General features: G+C 38.0%; 1 protein-coding gene across 2 annotated transcripts; it reads right to left on the bottom strand.

The window, feature by feature from the left end:
- Positions 1-225: 225 nt before the first annotated feature.
- On the bottom strand, positions 226-22,653 carry CHIC1 (cysteine rich hydrophobic domain 1). Of its 2 annotated transcripts, XM_055818021.1 has the most exons (6): positions 22,460-22,653; positions 15,247-15,301; positions 8,399-8,554; positions 5,573-5,629; positions 5,266-5,325; positions 226-4,439 (listed from the first exon to the last, which is right to left on the bottom strand). In XM_055818021.1, the coding sequence occupies exons 1-6, from the start codon at positions 22,624-22,626 to the stop codon at positions 4,389-4,391; spliced, it is 546 nt and encodes a 181-aa protein (XP_055673996.1). In that variant the 5' UTR covers positions 22,627-22,653; the 3' UTR covers positions 226-4,388. The 2 variants fall into 2 exon arrangements, with proteins under 2 accessions (XP_055673996.1, XP_055673997.1); XM_055818022.1 differs by lacking the exon at positions 5,573-5,629.
- Between the last annotated feature and the right edge of the window lie 1,897 nt (positions 22,654-24,550).

The raw sequence follows: 24,550 nt of genomic DNA, 5'->3' as shown, positions 1-24,550 counted from the left end.
CAATTTTCTGTTTTAGAAAGCCTTCCTAAGCTTTCCAAGGCTTGCTCTTTAAACAAGCCAAACCATACCTGAAGTCCCAATCAATGCAAGCACCTAATTTGGCCATATCAGAAACGTGTCTCACCTCTAGAAAATCCATCACTACTGCCATTCCAGTTGCAACTGATCAGCACGCTGCTACAGGGAGAGACGCCAAATATTTTTTTCCATAAACACACCGCAGTATTCAGAGGTTTTCATCTTTGAATTTAATTAAAGAAAAACATGTCAAAGTGATCAAGCATGTCTGACTTCCAGCTTCTTTTAACAGCACAAACCAGTGCAGTAAATTTTAGAAAGCGAGCTCAGTTAGAATTTTATTTTAATTAAAAAAAAAGAGAAAACTCTTAAGATGTGAGGTCCAATTTAAAAAGTGGCTGTTCACTTGTAAACAGAATAAAGAACACGAAGTTTCATACAGCTTAAACAAAACCACTTTTCTTAAGCAGTACAAGTAATGTTACAACACCATAACACCAAAAGCAGAAAACAAAAAACGGCAGAAGAATCACATAACATTACTTACTAAAATGATAAATAATTTACACTGAATATTAATAGCTTGACATTTTTATTGCTCCAATGGTAGTGTGTTGACAAGTGAATGCTGTAAACTGTCAAAGTGGGACGATAATGAACATATATTTATGGTTTTGCATATGGAGTTTTGTACCTATCAAGGAAAGCATAGGAACTTTATTTCTCAAGACCACACCAGGTTTAACAAAAATGTTCTCTGTTTCAAAGTCACGTATCTACAACTGAATCCGCACTTCCCTAGACTTGTCTGTGCATGTCTTGGAACGCCTTTTTTTTTTTTTTTCCTGCTCTTATGTTAAGACAACTTCACAGATGCGGGAGGGGAATCAGTAGGCAAAAGCTTTGATGTTCTGCCAGTATTCTTTAAAACTTCAATAACTCCTTAGATACAAAACTTACTAGATACAAACCCAAATATTTCCTAGATAAAACCTAGAAAGGAAAGTTAGTGTCAACATGTTTATATGAAAAACTGAATACTGATTTGGTAGACAGGAACTGCATTTTAATATCTGCTGCAAACTCACACAGTTACTAGTTCCCTTTTCTCCTTACCCTCTCTTCTCTTTTGTTGGAACAGTCAAGGCACTTTCTTTACCACTTCCACTATACTTTGCTAACATTAGTCTCCATCATATTGCTACAAATTCTTTCTCCAATTAACAAGTATCCTCCATAAATAGGTTTACCAACTCATGCTGACTTATTAGTCAAAAATGAAATTTTCAGTCTTGTGAGGTATAATTACCTGCTGGATGTTTTTATATTAAAGCAAAGGATAGCCTAGGCAAAAAAGAACCTGTAGGCAGCACAGAAGTGCACAGGGTTCACAGCAGTACTCAGAGCTGCCTACGGAACCTGTGTCTTTCAGATGCAAATATAATACTGTCTGTTGGGTTTGCATTTTAATGCAAATTTATCTACTTATTAAAGCATGTCGCTTACTGTAAATGGCAGTTTTGGCTCTCATTCTTTACTAGTTGCTTTATGGCCACATATGTCTATTAAAACACAAAGCGAGACCCTTTCATGGTTTGAAGACTATACAATTATTAATTAAGGACAAAGTAAACTGTATAGAATTTACATACTTAAAATGTAAACTTTGAGAACAAATATTCTGTGCTTCAGTGCTGCACAGTGCCCGGGAAAGACCCAGAGGCAGCTAAACTGCAGCAGGCAGAGCAGCCTATGGCGCTGGACGTGGCCAGGCCAACGGGAAGGGAACAAAGGGATGAGATGAAGGTGGGAAAACAAAGCTGCCAGCTTGTTCTGCCTTGGATCTCTGCTCATACCGCAGCACAGGGTGGCCAGGGAGCAGCCCAGAGGTACTGGGGGCTCCTGTAGCTCTGGGCGTTCTCTCAGCTTGGCACGGCACTTCATACAAAGAAAACAAATCAGGTTGTGAAATTCTGAACTGAATACGATGAAGTCAGCACAGACTGAAGAGGATTTCTTTTAGCAGCAAGACTGAAGACCGCTCAGCATTCACTGCTGGCAGTTACTGGAATTCTCATTCAGACTGCCTATTCTCTCAGTTGGAAAAGAACATTTTGAAAATATAGTCACATAAAGAAGAAAATAAGAACCTGCTGAGAATTCTCAAGTTTCTTACATGAAAAAAGAAAACTAACAAAGTTCTGGCGTAACAGTAAAGAAACTTCCATTTTTCTGTTAATTAAGCTAAGCTCCCTTCATTTACTCCAGAAACTTATTTGTAAGGGAAATATATAGAATTGCGTGTGCTGTTTCAGTTTTGGTTTACACTGCCTCTTTCTGCCATTAAGTATTGTCTCTGCTTCCAGTTAACACTCATCCTAAAAAAATAAATTGGAGAGAACACTTTGCTTGGTTCTGTGGTAGAAATCTGAGTTGCAAGGGTAGCTAACGTTAAATTCAAACACCACAGCAGTTTTTTATTCGTTACATTACAAATGCAATTACACAGTTAGTTGTCACCAATCTACCAGTCACATGAAACATCTGCACTAAGGATACAGATTTCAGAACCCGAAGCATCAGTCTGTGATTGGAACTACTGGAAGTGCTGGATTCTGACACTTCTCAGCTGTACAGTAAGAATAGCATGAAATTTGATTTGAAGTAACATCTTGCATACAACTGGCCTTCTGTAAACACTGCATACAAGAAACCTGGCCTACTACAGTTATTAGAATGCAATGGTGTTACAAATACTGTATTTTAATACAATATTGCATACTGAAAAGATGCAAATACATTCAGAGGAATTCCCAAGTCACCCTGAAACTAAAAAGCAACTTGAGATGATGTTATGTCACAAGGAGTCAAGTTGCTGCAAAGAAATGGCTGGACACTTACAACTATATTCATCACACCTTGCAGATATTCAGTCATCTGCTGCTTTTTTTCCTGATTTCTTATTTCTAGTTAGGAAAGGGAGGGAACTTGCATCAATTTTCCTTTGTTTGCTATTATCAAGTGGTCTTGCTCAGGCCAGCCATTACACGAACTTTTTCTACAATGCTCTCCCTTCCTGGGATCAGGCAAACAGGGAAGAATCCAAAAATACTGATGAATTCCATGTAGCATTTGTGGTTCTTCAGACTGTGCTGGAATGCCAAAACAAATGCATGGACCCTTTCAACTTATCCACTTCCTTCCATCAGCATATTTTGAAACACTACTCTCACTTGAATAAATTTTTTTTCCACTGGAAAGGATGCCACATCACTTAACTGTTAAAACATTGAAGTGCTATCACGCTGCAAAATAACACAAGGGTTACTTCAGCTTTGATTTGGCTGTTCCAAATTTTTCCCCTCAGTAATGAAGGTCTCCAATTACAAAACATTTTTTTCCTTACTTAAAAACAAAACTTGACATCCACATATCCCTAACTTAAAACAAGGCTTTAGGATATTTTAATAATAGCAGCCACCATCTACCCCACAAATGTAACTTTTTCAAAGGTGAACAGTATTTAAGCTTCCTATGTCAGGTGCTACAAACAACACCTGCAATACTTAAAAAAAAAAAAAAAGACAAATGCTATGCATTTTTCATCCATTTACTAAACAAAGTGCAACTGAGCCCTACACGTCTGATAGTATGTACAAACTTATTATGGCTTTACCATAAAACCAGCATGTGAATGCGTCTATACAATCAGAGGAATACTAGCAAATGTAACAAATAAAACTATGTCGGACTGTTGGCAATAGAATAAAAGCTATATTACATTCTGTAAACCTTGGCATACCACACTTTACATTATGCAAAGAGTCAATATTTACAAATCCATAGTGGGTAAAATAATTAACCCCCTAATATAAATGATGATTTTGCAAAGTGCAGGACAAAACCAGTGCTGTTGATTTCAAGTCCTATGCAAGCAAGTTATACTAAAATCATTACTACTAGACGCTTACCTGGACATTTCTACTGAGGGTTTATAGGATTGCAACATTTAGAATGAAATATAGTATGACATGGCATTAGGATGCATGTTTGAGGACAGCAAATATAGAAATTAATAAGGCAGCATGCTCAGAACAAGTTTAAGCAGCACTGATGTTAGATCCCTAGTGGCAACTATATCAGTTATTGTTAATGTTAAAATTCAGAGTGCAACACAGAAGCCTCATTTAACATAAAAAAAATGTGCAAATTGTTCTCTTCTTAACAAAAGAAAGTAACATAGCAAGGAAGATATTCTACTGAAGAACATATTTAAGTCACAGCAAAGTAGACCATCTTCTTTCCAAAATCATCTACAAGGCACTAAGGGTAGAAAATGACAGGTAACATGAAAGACCAAATGCTGTTCCTCAGTCAGGTCGAAATATGGGATATTTTGGTAAGAACTCTATTAATATTACCTGTTGAAGAAGGGAAAAAGACAAGAACAGAACACAGTAACCAAAAAGTTAAAACCTTCAGCACAATTACAATGCAACATTAGCTAGTACATAAAAGAAAACATATCTGGGATATTCTGTAAGGAGGGAATGTTTCCCTGAGTACCAAAGCAGAGATTTCAGTAATTTCAAAATATAGGCCTTCTGGACACCTGACTTTTTGGGGGTAACTATCTCTTTTCAAGCCTACACAATCTTCATGGCTATACCTGAAAGTGAGTGGGGGGGCTGTAGGACCACAGAAATATTTCAACTTCTGCTCTCCTAAATGGACTGTTGTCTTGGTTAAAACTTTATGAAATTCAGAGCTGGCAAAAAATTAGAAAAAAAAAAAAGGGGGGGGGGGGGGGAAGAAAAAAGATCCAGACAAAACCCACACTACTACAAAAATGCAATATTTCAGCAGAAATAACTAGAATCAGAGTAATTATGAATACCAATGGAAAAGGTGGATAGCTTTAAAGAACTATGGACTGCTGTAGGAATCACACCAATGCACAAAGTCCCAGTGGGTCTCCCTCACCACAAATTACAGACCAAAACAAGTGTAACTGCAGTGCCAATGTAGAATTGCTACAAAGAAAAAACACATTTAGTGGTGACAATTTCAAAGGCACAAGATATGCCATGGCTGCTCTTCTTAAAAGTGGCCTTGACAGGTGTACGTCAAACAGAACTGCATGTTTTTCTGAGAGATTTTTTCGGGTAAGTGACAGTCTAATAAGTGTTTTATCTACAAAATCATAGTTCCATTGAATGTCAAATAAGTAACAGAAGTAATACTTACATATTCCATCATATTGCTAGTTTCGCATTTCCTTTTACTCAGCTTCCAGTGCAAACCAAGCTAAAAAAATAATTATCAAAGGATTAATGCATACCATAGCATCGTTTTGATGAACGTAACAAGCATTAGCAATATCAAATTATTATGATCTGGAATACTTCAGACACAGGTTTAAGATCAGTATAAAGTACAGAATTATAACAAAAGTACGGAATTATAACAAGACTGTAAAATTCCTACATGCCAATTATGCAAAAAAGCTTACTCTTCTTAAAGCTGAAAAAAAGAGCACACTAACTTTTCTTACCTTATGATATAGTCTGTTATTTTCCCATTCTAATAACTTCTGAATTGATCTTCTAGTCTAAAAAGTAAGTCAAAACTGTATTATAAATAGTTCAGCAGCCAGCCTCATCCAGAAGAATCTTACTATTGCATTTCTGGCTTAAGATTAATTTAAAATAGAAAAAGTAGAACCAAGCAAAAGAGAAATTATAAATGGAAGTCCTACCACTTCAACTCCCCACTCCTCAACATCAGATCATCTTCAGAAAAAAAAACAAAAACCCACCCATGGGTTTTTTGTTAACTTAGGACTGCAGCTTTCCCAGAATTCATTTGCTAAGTAAGAGAGGCTTTTGAATTTCATATTTTTACCCATAGCCAAGCCAACAAAACAGAACGTCCCACATTCTCTTGGCCAAATACTGCCCTCACTACAGGTGGTCTACTGACAACACAATTAACATACATGTAATTTCCAGATTTTGGTAACGTAATTGTTATCTGAATCCTGAAAAAATCTCAGCACCACAGAATTCTGGCTCACAACACTGCCTATATTGTCAACTCTCGGATACTAAAGTGTGTATGACCTTCACATTCTGCTCCTTCCACAACCATGGGAGAGGAGAAGATTTTTGCAGTTTCAGTGAGTTTTTAAGGTCATAAGACCACCACTGTGATGGTCTACTTAGTTTCTCCATGATGTGCCACAGAATTCCACCCACCCATTTCTTTGCTAAAGCTAATAATGGTAGGTGAGCTATACCATCTCATTAAAAAAAAAAAGATACAATGCTATCCAATCCTGAGTCACAGACTTCACAGTGGAGAATCCACACTTCTTTGCAAGTTCTTCCAGTGACAAAGCTACCCCTAGAATTAAAAGGTGCATGTTGTTTCCCATGTCAGCTGTCTTAAGTTTCATATTGCAGCCTTTGGATCTCACAATGCCTTCTGTTGCGAGATGAGCATACGGGGACTGCCTGGGCTGGAGTTAATTTTCTTCACAGCAGCTTGTATGGGGCCATGTTTTAGATCTATGACTAAAATAGTATTGATACCCCATCAGTGTTTTAGCTATTACTGAACAACATTGAGCAAAGGGGTATTCCATGCCATGTAGTGTCATGCTTGGCAATAAAACAGGGGGCTGTTCTTTCCAAAGTAGTCCACTGCGCAGAGACAGGCTGCGCATCACTCTGCTGGTGGGAAGTGACAAGTGATTTGCCTTTGCATCACTTGGGTTTTCTTCCCTTTTTGTCCTTTGTTTATTAAACTGTCCTTATCTCAACATGTGAGTTTTTCTTACTGTGTTTGTGATTCTCTTCCCCATCCTGCCTTGGGGGGTGGGGGGAAGTAAGCAAGTGGCTGGTGGGTGCTCAGCAGCTGGCTGGGTTCAATCCACCACAAAAGAAAATTAAGAACTATCTTATGCTTGTGATTGCTAAAGTGATGAAATCGCTCTAATATATAGACACACATATACCCACAGAAGTAACATGATCTTCCCTACTCCTACTTGGTACACATTATTTGTAGCCTTGAGAATTACATCAACACTACAACATCATCATAAATGAGCATTTATTTAGATTTTCACTAGCACAGGAACATTAAATATAATTTAAAAATGCAAATATTCCCTCTGTATATCTCAACCGTACTCCTCTGCAATCAGGATGTTTGTAAAGGCAGTTAAAATGAGCTAAAACAAGTCCTGTAACTTTTTAGTGACATGAGCTTCAGCAATTAGCAGTTAAACAAGTTAACATATTATGCCTTCAGCACATTTTTTTTTTTAAACCAAAAAAACTCAGTGTCAGTCAGTGTAACTTATTTTCTTAAGCAAGTTGGAAAGTTTGGCAAAACACTTCTGTTTTATTTTCTCTGAAAAAGCAATGCCTATGCCTTGACTTTGCTTTTGGTTTGTTTTATTAAAGATCATAAACTCTCAAAAGCCAGAAGTTACTTGTTAACAGATTTTTAGTTAAGATCTTTTCCTACAATTAAATTGACAAGTGTGAGGGTTTTTTCCTAGTGCACCTACGTACTATTTACATTTGTGGATAGTAAGATTTTATGGCTACCAGTCTTACAAACTGTGTAGCCACAAAGAATATCATTACATTATACCTATTTATGCATTTCCTAAATATTTACTGCTGTGATAAATCAATTCTAAATGTAAACCATAGAGGTAATTAGGATCATGTTTACCTGATATTGCTAAAGTGCTTTTCAAAAAGTGTTTTATTACTGTGGACCTGATTACAAGAACTGTCAACATTCTGTAATGGTTTTTTTGAGGGGGGAGGGGGGTGTCTTTAAACTTCCCAAATAGAAAACAAATTTGTGTTTGCTCTTAATAGCAACAGCACAGTAAAATATGTCAAAAACCACAGCTCTAAAACGTTATGGGTATCTATTGCATACAAAAAAAGTGATTTTTAATTTTAAAAAATATTCTGGCATGTGTGTGTGAAAAGTAATTTTCACTCCAGGTCAGGCTGTCTTTGAAGGTCAACGTCCAGTTCTGCACTCATTTAATTAAATTTTTGGCCTTTAGAAATCCTGGGAATTTAGGTTATCATATACTCCATTGTGTTCTTTCAACTGAGATGGGATTACCTATTCCTAAAGCTATTAATTCAGCTGGTAATTTGGTATCAATTACTCCATTAACAAACATATTTTTTCTATTTTCTAAGGAACGGAAAACAGAATAACCTTTTGAATGCAAGTAAGACAAAAAAAGGGTTTTGAAATGGGGATTATACTATTAAACATTATTTAGTGTTACCAGCAATTGCAAAATAAAGAGAGTAAGAAGAATGAAACATGTACTTACTCTTTTGTTAAGACAGACTACAGGCCACAGGCTGCAGCCCAGCGTGCAGCAGCAGCACAGACAGCCGCAAAGCAGCCATTTTACATTGACAGGGAGATTTTTTCTTAAGCAGGCATTCACACGACTGATGCTGGTCTTGAATTCTTCTGGGGCAACCTGCAACAGAAGTGCAGAACTTCAGTAGAACGCAATTACAGGTGTGTTTTCTCAGCAATTGCCTCTACAGGTTAAAATGTAAATGAAACATAATACCATTACACAATATGATCCCATCTTCTAAAACATTGGTCACCCAGTGAACATGAAAAGTCACTTTCTTGTAACACAATTCATTTATGTGCATGCCTCCCAAGAACTTGCATTAAAAATCTAAGCACTGCTTAGAAGAACAGACTTATCCTTATCTATTGCACCATTAATAAATCAATTGTCCCGATAACATAGTGGCCCCAAACAAAACTGGAAGTGGGATAACAGTGTGCAACATATGGATTGGCTACACTGACAAAAAGACAGATACCTGTTTCTAAGGGAATGAGGCGCAGCTTCATAGTAAAAACACTTAACATATCACTTGGGAAAGGATAATATTGTCCAAACTCACTTCAAACTAATTCAACTTCAAACTAATTCAAGTCTACACTGTGCCTGGGTGAAGGTGGACCTCTGTCCACAAATACATTCCTATTGATATGAGGCCACAACTTCACTTGTGGCTGCTTCCTAAAATAGGGAAGCCCGGAAAGACACATACTGGATCACATTCAAGGCAAAGAAATGCATCTTTTACAGGGTTACGAATAAAGCCTAGCTGTTGAAAAACACTAATTTAAATCAAGGCACATTCAGCAGAGCTTACTCAAAATACTATTTTCTATATATTGCCACTGCAGAGTCACAGTGGGAAACTACATTTTATATCCGAAATAAGCTCCCTTCTCTGATAGCAGCATGTTTCTTACAGACAGTGAGAGCACTTACCTATTTACCTACCCCAAATCCCTCATCTCTCTACAGAATCTAAATAACTTATATCTGACAAGTCAAATATGGATTCATGGTATTGACTCAAACATGGCACTCTTAACTGTAACACAATTCAGCATTTGAACAGACAGCACAATAATCAGATCCAACATCAATAGACTTGAACAGTAGGCACAACTCAAGAAAAGAAAAAAGCATTTCCCAACTACTTGCCATGTTGAAGAAAAAAAAACCCTGGAATTAATCTGTATACAAAGCTGTGCAACTACTACATAATCCTTCCAACCAAGGAAGCTCAAATTTCATTTGATTCTGCAAACAAGGGCAACAACAACAAAAGCATTAATTTAATGACAAAGACCCCTTTCACCAAAGGAGCAAAACTATGGGACAGGAAATGGAGAGGACCCGATTCTGCTACCTCCACCCATTCACAAGAGCCAAATTCATTAAAACACTGCAGGAAAAGGGAGTAAATAAATACAACATCTGTTTCCTGTCCATTCAGATCACCATGCAGTATAGAGTCAGAGGTCATCTGCGTTTGTACACAAGCCAGGCCTACAGTTAGTAATGTAAGAACATAATTTAACATTGTGATTATTTTATAGCAGGAATTTATAAGTACACAGAAAGTATTTATTTTGCAATTATACAAGCTCTCCCCCCCTTATTAAATAGACTGTCTTGTAATTCTTTTTACATATATAAATGGAGCAAGTAAATAAATTCTGTAGACTGACTGGAACAACAACATTTAAATATATTTCAAAACAGACGTAAAAAAAATAGAAAGAAAATGGCAAAAAGAAACAGAGATCCCACATACTAGGGCATTTTCAATGAAAAAAAATAATCACATTATAATATAGAAAACTAGCCTGTACTTGCAGGTATCTGAAACAGAAGGTTTTACAGGTCTCTTTGCCAACGCCAGTTCTGGTATTTGGGATATAACAAATATCAGATGCACATGAGCTAGACCATTTCATCTTCAATGTGGGAGAACGTTTTGTAGTAAAGTACAACTGGGCTGGTTGTATGTGGTAGAAGTAACACTGAACAGCTTCTGCAGTCAGAATTGTTTCAAAGTAAACTGAGACTGTGTACGTTAACAAATGAGCATTCTCAATGCTTAAGGAAGTTTACATGTTCCTGGTGTTTAGATATATACAAACAACACTTTCTTTGACAAGTGTTTTTTGTACATTTGTACTTGTATCATTTATTTTAAAGATAAAAATAAGTAGTTTTTTTTCTTGATTCCATTAGTACTTTTGGAATGAACCCCACTAAGAAAAGAGAATGTTCCCTTTTCCATTAGACACAAAGTTTACCAAAACTTGACAACACACCCCAATCCCAAACTACAGCTGTACAAACCTACCAAGGACAACGGAATTGCACAGTCTAGCATTTGGTTTAACATGAATAAACATTATCATCAGTGACAACATCCAACATGAAAAGAAGACAACCAGATTCTTACATCACAGCTGGCAGAAAAGTTTGGGACCTAGTAAGGAAGTACTAGGATGGTGAGGTTCCCTATTTCTGTGCTGCTTTTAAGGGAGTCACTGTTCACATCAGGTTAACAGTTTGAAGCTAGTTTGTAAGAACAATGTTGAAGAGCTCTCCTTCCTGTAGAGTACTGCAAATGGCTAAACTAGACACCAACTTTGGATGCCACCAAGAAAATGAGAAAATTTCAACTTCAGAAATTTTGGTATGATGCTTACTTTAATATAGTATTACAACAGCACCACCACTACCTGCTAATGCACCAAATACTTTCATGTGGAGGTGGATCTCTTAGCCATTTAAGATGGTCTTGGCTAACCCAAACTACTGGATATATTTCTCCCTTTAGGAAATGTAATCACAATAAATATTTGTCAGTTAATGACACATCTTCATTTGAAATTAAAGGAACTGGTGACCAAGGTAAGCCTCATTCTGTGACAAAAAGAAGCAAAGGACACTTTTAGTTGCTCTGTTTACAGCTCATTAACAGTTAAGCATCATTACACAGCGACAAAGGACAAATAAATAAAATAACTGTAGTAGTTTAATAAAAAATGGTATCCAAATGAAACAGTCACCAAAGAATTGTGTTGATTTTCTGGCATAATTTTAAATCTTGCCTTTCTTGCAGGTAGCGATATTTAAAGGTTAATATGAAATGACTAATGCATTTCAAACAGAGCATTAACAAGCACCTCCTGTGCAAAGCAAGCTCCCTACAGAAGTCTAGTTTTGAGTAATTTCGGAAGGTCTTTTGGAGAGTTTCTGTTTGGGTCTTGAAAAGAATAAGTACATAGCTCCTGGCTGTGCAGTACACCTTGTAAAGAGAGATTAGTTCCTTTTAGGTCTTTGAGGGGGAAAAAAACCCAAAAAACATAAAAGGAAAGGAGGGGGTGTCATAATATTTTACAACAGGATGCAAGAGAATCTACAAACACAGGAAGAGAGCAAGTAAAGCCCAGCAGGCCTGATCTTTCTCCTTCAATCATCATGATCACAAACCCTATCAATCACATGTTGCAATGGGATCACAATACCAAGACCACACTTTATGGCTTACGTTTCCCTGCATTGCACAGTAATCTCTGTGTAGGACCCTCACTGTTTAACACCAGGGCAGGAAACTCCACTTTCTTCCTTAAGGTTCACTGCCTCCATCATTTTCTTGTCACCTGGAGCAGTATGTATTACTGTGCTGTGCATCACGAACTGTATTGTGTTAAAAGCTTTTAAATGCTTGTTTTAAAAGAATTAATAATCCTATAAAACTGTAGCGCACACAAATTTAGCCAGAATTTCAATTTAGGCCAAAGTCCAATCACATTATTAAAAGTTAAATACTGCCTCTGTATTAAGTGTAGTCAAATCTTTCCTGAAAATACTCTGTCAAAAAAAAAATGCACTGTTTGAAAGCCTACCTCAGTGTTTATACACCAGCTCAAGCTTGCATCTCATCCTGTAAGATAAATATTTAAGTCAATCTGAGTTAGCTAGGCCCAACAGCTGACCTAACTGGTACTTTCCTTTATTGTTTTATTGTCTGTTTTACCCTCAAACATACTCATTCACCTCTCCCAAACACAGCAACAAACATGTCTCAATTAAATATTTAAGATGTAATTATATGCATCTTCGTTCTAGGCTGATTTACAGTAACTATCCAGGTACTGTGAAAACTAGGAGACAAAGAGGTAGGGAAGACGGGTGAAGGAGGAGGTGTATTTCAGATTTTCCGAAAAGAAAATTAGTGGAGGATTTACTACCATCATTATGTAGACGAGCAAATTGAGGGTCAGGAAGTTTAAGTAAATTCCTAAGACTACACAGTAGCATAAATCCAGAATGCTAGTACTTCTGGGAGAAAGGTGCAGCTAAATAGTTTGATCTATTTAGGATTTTTATTGTGCATTGGACAGATTTTTATCCTATGTTTAAAAATCTAGATCTTCATCTATATTTATTAAAAAGAAAAACAATTCTATTGAGAAATCTATCAACCCCACCTAATGGCTTCATCTTTAACACTCCATTAGCGGATGAGATGTATTCTTAATATCAATTCACAGTGGATAACAAAGCCATTAAACAATGTTACACAGACAGTCTTAATGAACTATGATATTGCCTTATACTAGCTGTGTACTAATGCAAGATCAGAGTAAACATTTTAATCACAAATTGTTAATATAAACAGTCACTATGTTATTCATAAATTGTGATTTCATAAAAAGTAAAAATTTGTATTTTAAGACCGGTAAAAGACCTTAAAGTGGTGTATGAATTGACTACAATGCTTATAATTGTGAATTATTTATGAGGATATTTGAAGGAAACCTTACTGGAAAAAACCTGAGTTTTCATTTTAAATAGGGGTAACGGTGATTGAGTGCCACAACCAGAGGAAGAAGCAGATTATTTACTTCTTGTATTTCATGGAAGTACTCAAAAAAACCCACCTGACAACCCTAAACCACAACCGTGGTTTTTAATGTCTTTCATGGCAGAATGTGGCAAGCAGTAAGAAAAATGTATTTACTACCTTATTTGAGTGGCATTTTCCCCTGACAAAAGGAAACTAATTTATTGTCAAGGTCCTCTTCCTCAGAAAGCCCCTCAAACCCATATGTAAGAAAAAGACAACAGGATATCAAGATTCTCAACAGAAGCAGCATACCTAATGCAGTAAATCCTTGCTCATGTGATTTATTTTGTCACTGATCAGATCTATAGAATAAGAAGGGTAAATACCAAGTTCCTCTCTTTGCTAAATTAAGTCCAAGCAGTCAACCGAACTTTAAATTAAACTTCTGTTCACTCTGTTTAACAAGAGGAGGACAAGAAAGTGGAAAATGTGACAGTCATTGATGTTCATATTAAAAAGTACACGTTTGGAGGGTTGGGTTTGTTTTCTTTCTTTAATATACAAAATCATATTTGAGAGAGACAGAAAAACATGAAATTATATAATCAAGTTTTAACATTTCCTGCTAGGTATTTTCTGTAGGCTTATTTGTAACAAAGTACAACTTGACAAAAAGAATATAAAAAATGTTATTTCCAAAAAGTATTCATGCTGTGGCTTTTCGGTGATCAGAAAGAGCTTTGCAGAAAAGAATAACCCTGGACATGCAAGGTAGTGAGATACAAGTAGCATTATCACCTGGCCCTCCCATCAGACACTATGGAATCAGTATAACTTTTCCTTCTGAGATTCTGAGGCAAGGCCAGAGTTCCCAGGCTGTTTTTCAACAACCAAAACCTTAAAAAAAAAAGCTACCTGCTTTTCAATTGTTCTGCTGTCAAGAAAAGCTGGTCGTATTCAACAGGAGTATTTAATTCATTATACTCTGTGGTGAAAATGAAGGAGGAAAAACTCCTGATGGATTTTGTAGAACCAAGAGACACCATCCAGCTGCATTTCAGTATAGTGTTAATAAGGCTCAACAGCTACCGTAAGAGGCTGCAGAGTAGTATGTATAAGTGGTAGTAGTAAGTAAGTATGGCATGACATTAGAGAAAGTAGCAAGAGCCAAATAAACCTTCTCCTCTCAAATTCTGGAAAAGAAACACTAGGGGGATATAAAATGAAACAAAGAAAAGCACTAAACAGCAGGAAAAAAAATCCAAGATAAAAAGAATTCAAAATTTTAAAGTCTAAAAATACCTCCAAAACCAGTTATGAAAAGAATGTAAACCCATAACTAAGAATTTTGTTAAAAGATTTCATTAATTAATAGCTACAAATGAATATTTATTAAACTTACATTTCGTAAGATGCCAGGACTCCAGAGAAAGGAAGAGACTTGTCACCACTAATTTTCAAAACTAGACAATTATTATAATTCTGAAAATGTACTAAAACCCTACTCAATTTGTAGATTTAACACTATAATATGTTGTTCCTTAAAGCTTCAGATAAAACAGATTCTCTTCTAGAGATCTGCCTATATATGAACTCAAGGCTTGACAAACATATTAAAATGAGAGGTCTAGTATTTGAAATAATTTAATTCACACAGGAGGCAGCACAAACTCCAGATAGCTATAAAACAAGGTTAAGTGAGTCTTGCTTTCATGCAGCTTGCCTGCATGAAAACAGCATATGATGCCGTCTTGAGCTTTCCTGTGGTTAGAATGTCAATGATAGTGAGCACTGCAAATAATTTTATCTTCTTTCAAAGTACACCATAGGAACGCTAATCAACCGGCTAGTTCACACAGACAGTTAATTCAACAACCTTCAGTGCAGCGTGCACGGTGGATTCATGAGCACGTATTTATAACACAGAAACCACTGGATCTTTCCATTTAAAAGAACAGTTTAATCTCACACTTACCTTCCCTGTCAGAACAGAAGGAAATTCTGTATCAAACTTGTTGCTCAAGCCAAACCTTGAAAACAAAAGAGACAAACAAAATATATTCCACCTAACTTATTTTGTTTCCCTTAATAAAAAAAAAAAATTAATAGATTTTTTACTTTAAAAAAACCCAAAAAAGCTATTAATGTCTTCTGGCCTTAAATTTATGTGACTTCATGAGTTTTCCATGTAAGTTTATATAAGGTCATGTTATATATATATAAATATCATATATATATATATATCATTTATATATAAGACAGAGAAATACAGCTTGTTGCCATACTTCAATACCTTCAAGTTGCTAAAAGCTCAAAAATTCTTTTACAATTGGTTGGCAGCAAGTTTCAGTCTTTGCTTTAAAAAAAACCTCCAGCTATTAAAATCCAGTTTTATTAGCTTCAATAATCCTTTTACTGCTATTTTTCTTACACATGCAATTTATTCACATGCAACAGATAAAACTAGTTATAAGGAACCCATTCATCATAATCTCAGAAATTTAACTTTTAACCATATAGTTCTTAAAAAATTGCTTTGGTTTATTTCATGCAAAACACGTAAAAGCCTACACAAAGAAGTTTTAAAACAACTATGATCTTCAAGAAAATGAAGTCTTTGATAACACTGTGCCTGTTCTCCATTGAAATGTTCTGAGTTTTGAGCAAGAGGTAGGTCTTCACTGTAACCCATGAAGCCCCCCAGGAGCTAGACTTCGCTTGTAAATCTGTGTTACCACTACCTCCAAAGTACTGAACCAACTGAAACTTCCAAAAAACTAGTGTTGTAGATTAGCAGGATACCAACAGTGCAAGCTGACTTGACTTGTATTTTATTTAAAGCATGTAAGTAGTCAAGAAGTTAACTAAGCTGTGATGCTAAACCTGCTAGCTTACACAGAACAAGAACTCTGATCTTCCATCCCTTCTACCTTAATTGAAATCTTTAAACTTTGTGATTCAGTAATTTAACAAAACACAACAGCAGCTGGCTCTCAGCTACAACCTTTATGTTTGAACAGAGGTTAGTAAGTTTCTAAAGTTAAATACACTGTACATCAAGTTCACCGTCAGCTCTGCTAAACTATCTCCTGAGTATATTCATTCAAAAAAAGAAAAAACCCAAAAGGATCACAGCCAAAAAGAGGAGCACAAATACATTTGCTATTGTAATATTTATTGTAGAAACAAACCTTCTGGAAAGAAGGGTATTTGCTTTGAATCAAACTGACACCTGAAGTACTCCTTACTGGTCACTTGTACAAATGCTAGTATGGCCGAAACGTCACCAGTCCCTCACACTACGACAGACATACATACCCACCCAGCTGCACAGCGTAGTAATTCAGATATCCATACTTGGCAATGTAACTTGTTTAGAAGCATCAAACATAAAATAAACCTCAAAGAAAAGAGAAGCTTAATAAAAGAACCTGTGTTGTCTTTAGAAATCCAGTAAGCTTATTAAAATGTTTATCAATGCTAGTGAAGTCCAATCAAGTTCTTCAATGTCTAATTTAAGTCAGAGCCTTGGACTCTTGTAAAGAGCAGCATACTGGAGCACTAGTTGTGCAAAACATTAAAAAAATGAACCCAAGGAGCAGATCTTAATTGAAGTGTTTCTCAACCTTTGCCTCTTAAGCTACTCAAGAACTATAACCAATTGCTACCTATTTCCGTTTGTTTCATTCAACATATTTTCACTAAAGAGTTTCTAGAAGTGAACATGCATGAACTGAACATCAGCCTAGCATGGGCTACTGTGTGTTCAAGTGAACTGGAAAGCCATGATGTTAAACTTGCATTATGAAAATAAACAGTAAAAATAAGATTTTAGGCAAGCACAAATGTTAATATAAGCACATTTCCATTCTCTGTGAATGTAACCTGGCAAGTTAGCCTCCACATTTTAAAGCTTTTCTTTTCAAGCTGAAATCTTCCAAGTTTTGTTATACTATAAATTTCTTTTTAAGGAAGCCTGAAGAGCAGTGAGGTAGCCTTTTCAATCTTCAAAAAAAATCCAGAGAAGATTAAGGATGTGAAGCACATACACAAGCTTGTTTTTAGGCTTGTGTATATTACTGTGTATATCAGCAATGAAACCACCTGAAACAATCACAAAGTTCTAACATAGACAACATAATAAATGAACTACAGAGAAGTTCAGGTAATACTGCAGAATTATTCATTCTAGCCATATAACAGACTAATTCCACTAAACCATGCCAAAGGTCCACCTAGCCCAGAACACTGACTCTTACAGTACCCAGCAGCAGATGCCTAGGAAACAGCAAAATAAAAAAAAAAATGAAAATGCAAACGTGTACTAGCATTTCCCCAGAATACTCTGCTGACCTTCAACAATTTGTAGTTCAAAAAATTCCTAAACCATAGGTAGCATCTTTTATCTCATTGCTCACATATATTAATTAAAATTCCCATTGCACCACCAGTTTCTGTAAAGAAGAACATAAAGTAGTGCTTTCTAATTTAGATCTATTAGGAATAAAGACCATAATATATTTTATTACATTACATTTGAAGGTTGATAATGTTATGAAACATATTTAAAACACAAAGCTTATACATCAGTTGCCAAAACATTCCAGTAATAACACATCCAAGAAACCTCAGTTACAGCAATGTATCTCTTTTATACAGACATGTGCAAAAGGCTAAAAGAATGTAAAAAATTTTGACCATACTGAAAATACGGCTATGCTACATTAAAATATGTTTAGTCAGCATCACCAAGGGCCTTTAGCACAGTTTTAGTAAAGCGTCTTTACAAGTTTTACAGACTATCCTTGTGATTACTTACCTCATAGTTCAGAAACATTAAACTCCTATTAGATGGGGTGGGGGATAATTCAAGAACCAAATAAATTATTAATTTTTTTTAGAAATGTTAAAGCAGAACATTACACAGTTCTACAGCTTGGCAAGCAACTTTGTAGAAGTACTGAAGTGTTATTAGAATATTTATTGTAAAAAAGTTAAGACCTAAAATCCTGATTAAGAGATAAGGAACTTCACAGACCTTCTACAACAGACCAATGATCCAGCATGATTTGGCCTGTGAAGCCTTCTAAAATTCAGTATATTTAAAAACTGCTACATAAAATAAATTCCAGTGTCTGTCCTTTAACTCATTTAAAACATCATTTGGTGGTGACTTATTTCTGGGCTAGTTCTCTGGCTGCTCAGTGAAAGCTGCCCAAAGCCTAACGTTATGAAGTTTAGGTAAGTCACCCATATACTTTGTAGCAACTTTGTGGCTGGATGACAGGTATCTCTAAAAGCAAGGCAACGTTTTCTATAGGGAACACCACTGGAATAGAACTAGGATGGCCTCACTTTCTAGTTCTTCCATCTCTCCTTCCCTGTTTTAATGTGTGGCATCAGAGAAGTCCCATGATCTCATTTTCCCCTATTTGTAGAGTGAAGAGAATGCAACTTCTTGTAAGGAGCCATAATAAGATATATCCAAAAATCCCTCAAATTAAAGACTGAAACACCCTGAATCATCAGTCGCAAACCCTACCTGCAACAAATATTACATAGTAAAATTCCTTCTATTAGTTTACAAAGTGTAAGAAAATAAGTATTCCTGTCCCAGAACTGAAACATGAGAAAGTGTTTCCCAAAAATCTTTTGATCTAGAACAGACACATTAACAGGTGCTTGACTTTTTTTTTTCTTCTTAAATAACACTTCATTCTCATTTATCCCACTACTGTATTTATAGATAGTAATCAGTCTTACTAGACTACACAAGCTAAACCTGTTTAGTCAAATCTCATACAATAGGCTCTCCGACCTCCTTTTCAGCATGACTCCCTTCCCCACACCTAATCCAGGTTATGTTTAACCTATCTTGAACAGACCAACTCAGATCCTACATACTAATCTTTATGAAGTATCTAAGCTTTGCCTAGCATTAGGGAATAAAGAAGACATTCAAGATCCCGAAGCTGAAATCTCCTTGAATGCTTAATGTTTCTCTTCCTAGTCTAGGACCTTTTACTATGAAGCCAACCAAAATACTGAAGAGCATCCTTACCCATGGACATTTTGGAAAACTAAGTTTTTGATAACTCGTGGAAGACTGAAGTCATTTGCTATTTTAAATATGTGGAATTTTCCATTTTAAATACACAGAAGGTGGAGTAGTATCAGACAATAATCAAATGTCATTTTATCACAATTGAGAGCACCTGGCTCTTCCCTGCTTTCCCTAATTGGTGACAATATACTTTTCATTAGCACCTCGATTGTGGATCCCTGGGGCACTCCTACAGAAAACATAATGGAATAACAAAAGTTAACTTGTATCCAAAACGAGGAGGTTTGCAGACTTAAGCAAGAATCAGTAGCTGCACACTAAGGGCAAAAATATGCTTAATGACTATTTCATTACCTCATTATTATCCATCCACATAGACTTAATTATATGGAAAAATTACATCAGATAAATGAAAACCAAGTTAGACTTTGTTTACTGCTCTGTTTTTGAAAGTTATTGCTGTTGCTTTGGCAGGCATATGACTCAGTTCACTAAAAATGTTTATGTTGAGATATTTGGATATACCAACCAGAATCACACTGACTATACAAAAAGCAGCGAACAATGAGTTTATAACTCATTACAATGGAATTTTAGAAGCAAAGAAAAGGTACTTACTAGGTCCTAGTAATTTCTCTGTGCTAAAATTCAAAAGCTTTTTGAAAACAATAAATATGACTAATAGTTAATTTTTTCAAAGGAAGGCTCTTCTAGAGCAAAAGAACATTGAACAAGATGAACATAAATTTTGTTAACCACTTTCACATACATTCCCTCTCTCTCTTTAAGCAAAATAAAACAAATACACTTTACATGATCACTCTTACCATGCACAGGGGTAAAAGGGTTAGCAAAACAGTAAAAAAGCAAGATCCTGCTAAAAACCCTCAGACGATTCTTGGAATTTGTATTTAGTACTGCTGGATACTGCAGTAGAATTCTTGTTAGGGTCAGCAGCTCACTGACAAGGTCATAAGAATAAAAACTCTCATGCAAGAAACTACACATAGTTTGAATTTACTAACTTGGGAGTTTTATAAGAGGACTGTACATGAAAAGCGGGACCAGAAGATGACCCTGGAATTAGAGATTTATCCCTTCTCTATATACCAAAAGTATCCAAGAAGGCCAGTAGCAGATGACGAATAGAAGACACCTGAAACAAAAATCCAAGGAAAACAGTGGCTTTTTAAAAATAACTGGGTTTTGTTTGTTTTGGTTTTTTTTTTTTTTTAATAGAGCATCTGCCTTGTCAGGACTGAAATTTTTACCAGCAATATTGTAGAGAGGTTCAGAAAACAAACACAAGTTTTACTCGATGATGTATCTCATTTCAGTAACTAGAGCAGGCTGCTTCTGAAGCCAAGTAATTTCAAAAGCAGCAGCTTCTGTGTTATCAAAAAGTGACAGAATTTCAGAGCCGATACATACTAACCAGAAACTGTTCAGGAAGCAAAACATTTCCCATTTAATAAGGAAGTTAGGCTTACATATTATAGTGTCCAGGGTTTATTTGTATTTTACTGATAACATCCACTAACTGGTTTTATTAACTTAAGGATATTTACAAATATGTGATGAACTGATGAAAGTTGCCTTCTACTATTCAGGTAGGTATACTTGTCACAAGAAGAAAGCTGGGAAGAGTGGAAGAAAGGGAGAATAAGGTGGATGGGAATTCACTTCAGGTAGTTACAAGGGCACATATGCTAGCTCATGATTTCCACATCACTTACAAGTATTGCTTTCTTTTGATGTAGACATCACCAGTTGACAGATTTCTTGGAGACACTCCTTCCCATCCCTAAAAGATGCTGGAGCCAAGAAGGAACTTTAAGGAACATCACTAATACAAAAGCGTAACAGCAGACAAAGCAAGTGTGTAACATTTTTTTCCAGTTTAGTGCTTAAAACCAGGTAACTAAGAAGATGGGCATAAGGTATCCTGATGGTTTTGCTTGTGTTACACCCCTCCTTTAGGCAGGCCACATGCTATTTGGGGACAGGACAAAGAAATTCCATCAACACAAGCAAGTACACTGCCGTGCAGCAGAGCAACTACCCACTGGCACTAGCTCAACGCAAACCTGAATTAGACTTACATGACGGACAAGTATCAAATCCGACATTAGTTCTCTTAGGATGAGAGAGCCTTCCCCACCCAGAGTTTTTGCTGCAGACAGCTAGATCACACTGCACCTATTTACAGAGAGAAATGTGCATTCTTTTATGCAATCCAAAGACAGACCCAAAGCAACACAAGCTTGGTGGACCTCCGCAATGCAAAAAATTCAATACCTGCCTCCTTGCCATTAAAATGAATGTAACAACCAACAACTTGTTACGGATGTACTTTGTTATATTAATTCCTCCACTGGCAGGAGTAAGAACACTGGGAAAGTCCCTACGAGTAACTTACACGTCAGGTCAGGCAGCTTGCTCATCTTCTGTTCCAACTGTTTAAAAGAGTTGCAAACATTCTGGGCCATGTTGCGTCCTAATGATATAAACACAACCTATGCCAAACTCCCAACTAAGTTTGGAGCAGCTAGACCACAGCACTGCCATGTGCCTCCTCTGCAGTGCAGTGGGGGGCTCCAGGGCTCCGCTGAGCCCGGAGAGGGTCACAGTGGGCCCGCCGGCCCAGGCTGCCCACCCCCGCGCCGCCGCGGGCTGGCTCACGGGCTCTGGGGGGGCAGCAGGAGCCCCGGGGCTGTCAGGGTGGCTAGCTGCTGCCTCTGCGCCCAGCCGCCGAACTTCAGCTGCTCGTTCGTGACGGTGGGTTGCCTCGAACGAGTAGAAAAGACGAAGCTTCCCGTTCGAACACGTTAAAAAGAAAAATCCTGTCACAAAAGCGGTAACGGGGGTGGGGGTGGGGGCAGAGGGGGAGCAGGGCTGCGGATGCCGGTACCGCGGACAGGTCGCGTCCTGTCGGGATAAAAAAAGGATGGGGCGCAACCCTCCTGTCCCCCTGACCCCTCCCGGCACCGGCAAGCCGTGCCCCGGGCAGCACGGTGCCGCCGGCAGCTCGGCGCTCCCGCCCGGCCCCCCCTCGGCCGCCCCGCCACGCCGCACCGGCCTGTCACGCTGCCCCGTGCTCGCCGCCTGCCCCCCAACTCCTTACACAGTGATGTGCCCGGCGCCCCGTACCGCTACGGGATCCGGCGCATCGCGGGGCCGGGGCAGCTCCTGACTCCGCACCACAGGCTCGGACTCCTCCTCCTCCTCCTCCTCCTCCTCCAGCTCATAGATAGTGTCGAAGTCCGCCATATTGGGGAGTAGTACACTCATCTCAAGCCCTCCCCCCGCGCCGCCTGCCCGCGCGCTTGCGCACTGCGCGCTGGGGCGGGGCCCGGTGCGCCCCCTGCGGCGGCAGGACGGCGCGCAGGCGCAGTGGAGGCCGCGCCGTACGCGCCCATGTGGGGGGGTTTCTGAGGCTGCTGAGGGGAGCGCGTTCCGCCGGGTGGCGGGATGCTGCCCCAGTGTCGCCTGGTGGGGCTGAGGGTCAGCGCCGGGCTGCCCGCAGCGGGAGGTGCCCGCTGAGGGACCGCGGGTCTCGCACACCGCTGCTGAGGTCTCTGGGGAGGCAGTGCCCGCCTCAGGTGCGCGCGGCTTTTCCCGCCGCACGGCGGGGGTCCTCCCCCTCCCCGCGCCGCGGCTGCTGAGGGAACGAGGGGGTATCCAGCCCGCCTGTGGCGCGGCAGGTGGTGCTCCTTTCGGTTGCGCCCCTTTTTCAGGTGTTTTTCAGTGGCGTTTTTAGTAAAAACTGCCGACTAGATATTTCCTTCTCTTCCCCTCTCATTTTTCATCGTTTGCTACCTTAGCTTTGGCTCCCGCTACTCGCCGGGGCGACTGAGGTGAGGGGGGGGGGCGGGAGTGATTTTCCCGGTGAGGCTGGTGGCTGTTGCATTTTCCCGAAGCTTTGAGATGGTTAACCGGGTTTCTCGGTCGGGTTGGAGATTTGAGTTACGTGCAGGGTAATAAGGTGGGAAGAAGGAAGACAATCCACATAGTAGTACCAAAACTGAGGAAGAAAAATCTTTCAGAATAGTTGAGAGCAGAGGAATGCCCCCCTGCCCCCTCTGGGCACACAGGTGTAAACCGTTAGTGAGGTATGTTTAAGCACTTTGTTAGTGGCCTACTGCAAATGGAAAGTAAGCCCAAAAAGTGGTGTTGGTGTAATTGCAGTATAGGAATCAAATAAAATTCGCAGAGGGCTGGTGGGTTGTGTGGTTTGTTTTTTTGTTTGTGGTGGGGGTTTTGGGTGTGGGGTTTTTTTATTTGGTTTTGGTTTTTTGTTTTGTTTTTAATATATTTTTAGTATTAGTGTAGCTACCATAAAGTGACATTTTGGGTCCGCTGTGTGACCAAAAATGAATTCCTGACCCACAGCTACTGTACAGAAGGGAGCTCACCTCCTCCTAAAAGAGGAAGAATGGGTCTCCATCTCTGTCTGCTGTTTTTAGGAAAAGGCTTCTCTCATAAATCATCTTTGCTGTTTTTCAGGACTTTCTAGACTGCAGCAAAATGCAGATGAATTGGTTGTGATAATTTTTGCTGCTTCCAAAAGCAAAACTGTGCTACGGTTTTGTCAGTGCCATATACTCTTACTGTAGGCAAATTATACTCTAATGACTTGAGAAAAATATCATAACTAAGGGACAAGATGTTGTCATAAAATGAAATTAAAATACATGTTCTGTGTTCTCACATTTTTGTTGAATTTTTTTCTTGTTTAGTGATGAATATTTTTGATAAATGGTGGCGAAAATACGTGTGGGGTGGACTATATCTAATTGTCATTGGCCAAATATTAAAAAGATGTCCTATTTAGAAACATGTCAAAAAAGTGAAAATAATTCCTTAGTTAAGGATCTAATTTTTTTTCCACTCATTTTCATTTGTATATACGTGATTTCTATTCATAACCTGTAGAAAGAAAGTCTGGAAACCACTGAAAAAGTTACATACGGGGTTACTAATAAGGTGTTGGTCTTTATTATATATTATACTTTTAGATTCAAGATGTCCGCTTTAACTGATGTGAAAGTAGAAAAGTTAAAATTTATAACCATAACTGAGAACACTTCAAGAAATTATAGGACTGATGCTGTACATTTATATTACAGGCTTTAATGATTAGATAAGATTATCTTAGCTCTTGGCAGCTTTGGTGAACTGCCTGTGAGAATAGTAGTTACATTTAAAATGTAAC

The sequence above is a fragment of the Falco peregrinus genome, chromosome 13, assembly GCF_023634155.1.
Source record: "Falco peregrinus isolate bFalPer1 chromosome 13, bFalPer1.pri, whole genome shotgun sequence".
NCBI classification, from domain to species: Eukaryota; Metazoa; Chordata; class Aves; order Falconiformes; family Falconidae; genus Falco; species Falco peregrinus.
The sequence above is the reverse complement of the archived record's forward strand: the minus strand, read 5'-3'. Positions and strand labels throughout refer to the sequence as shown.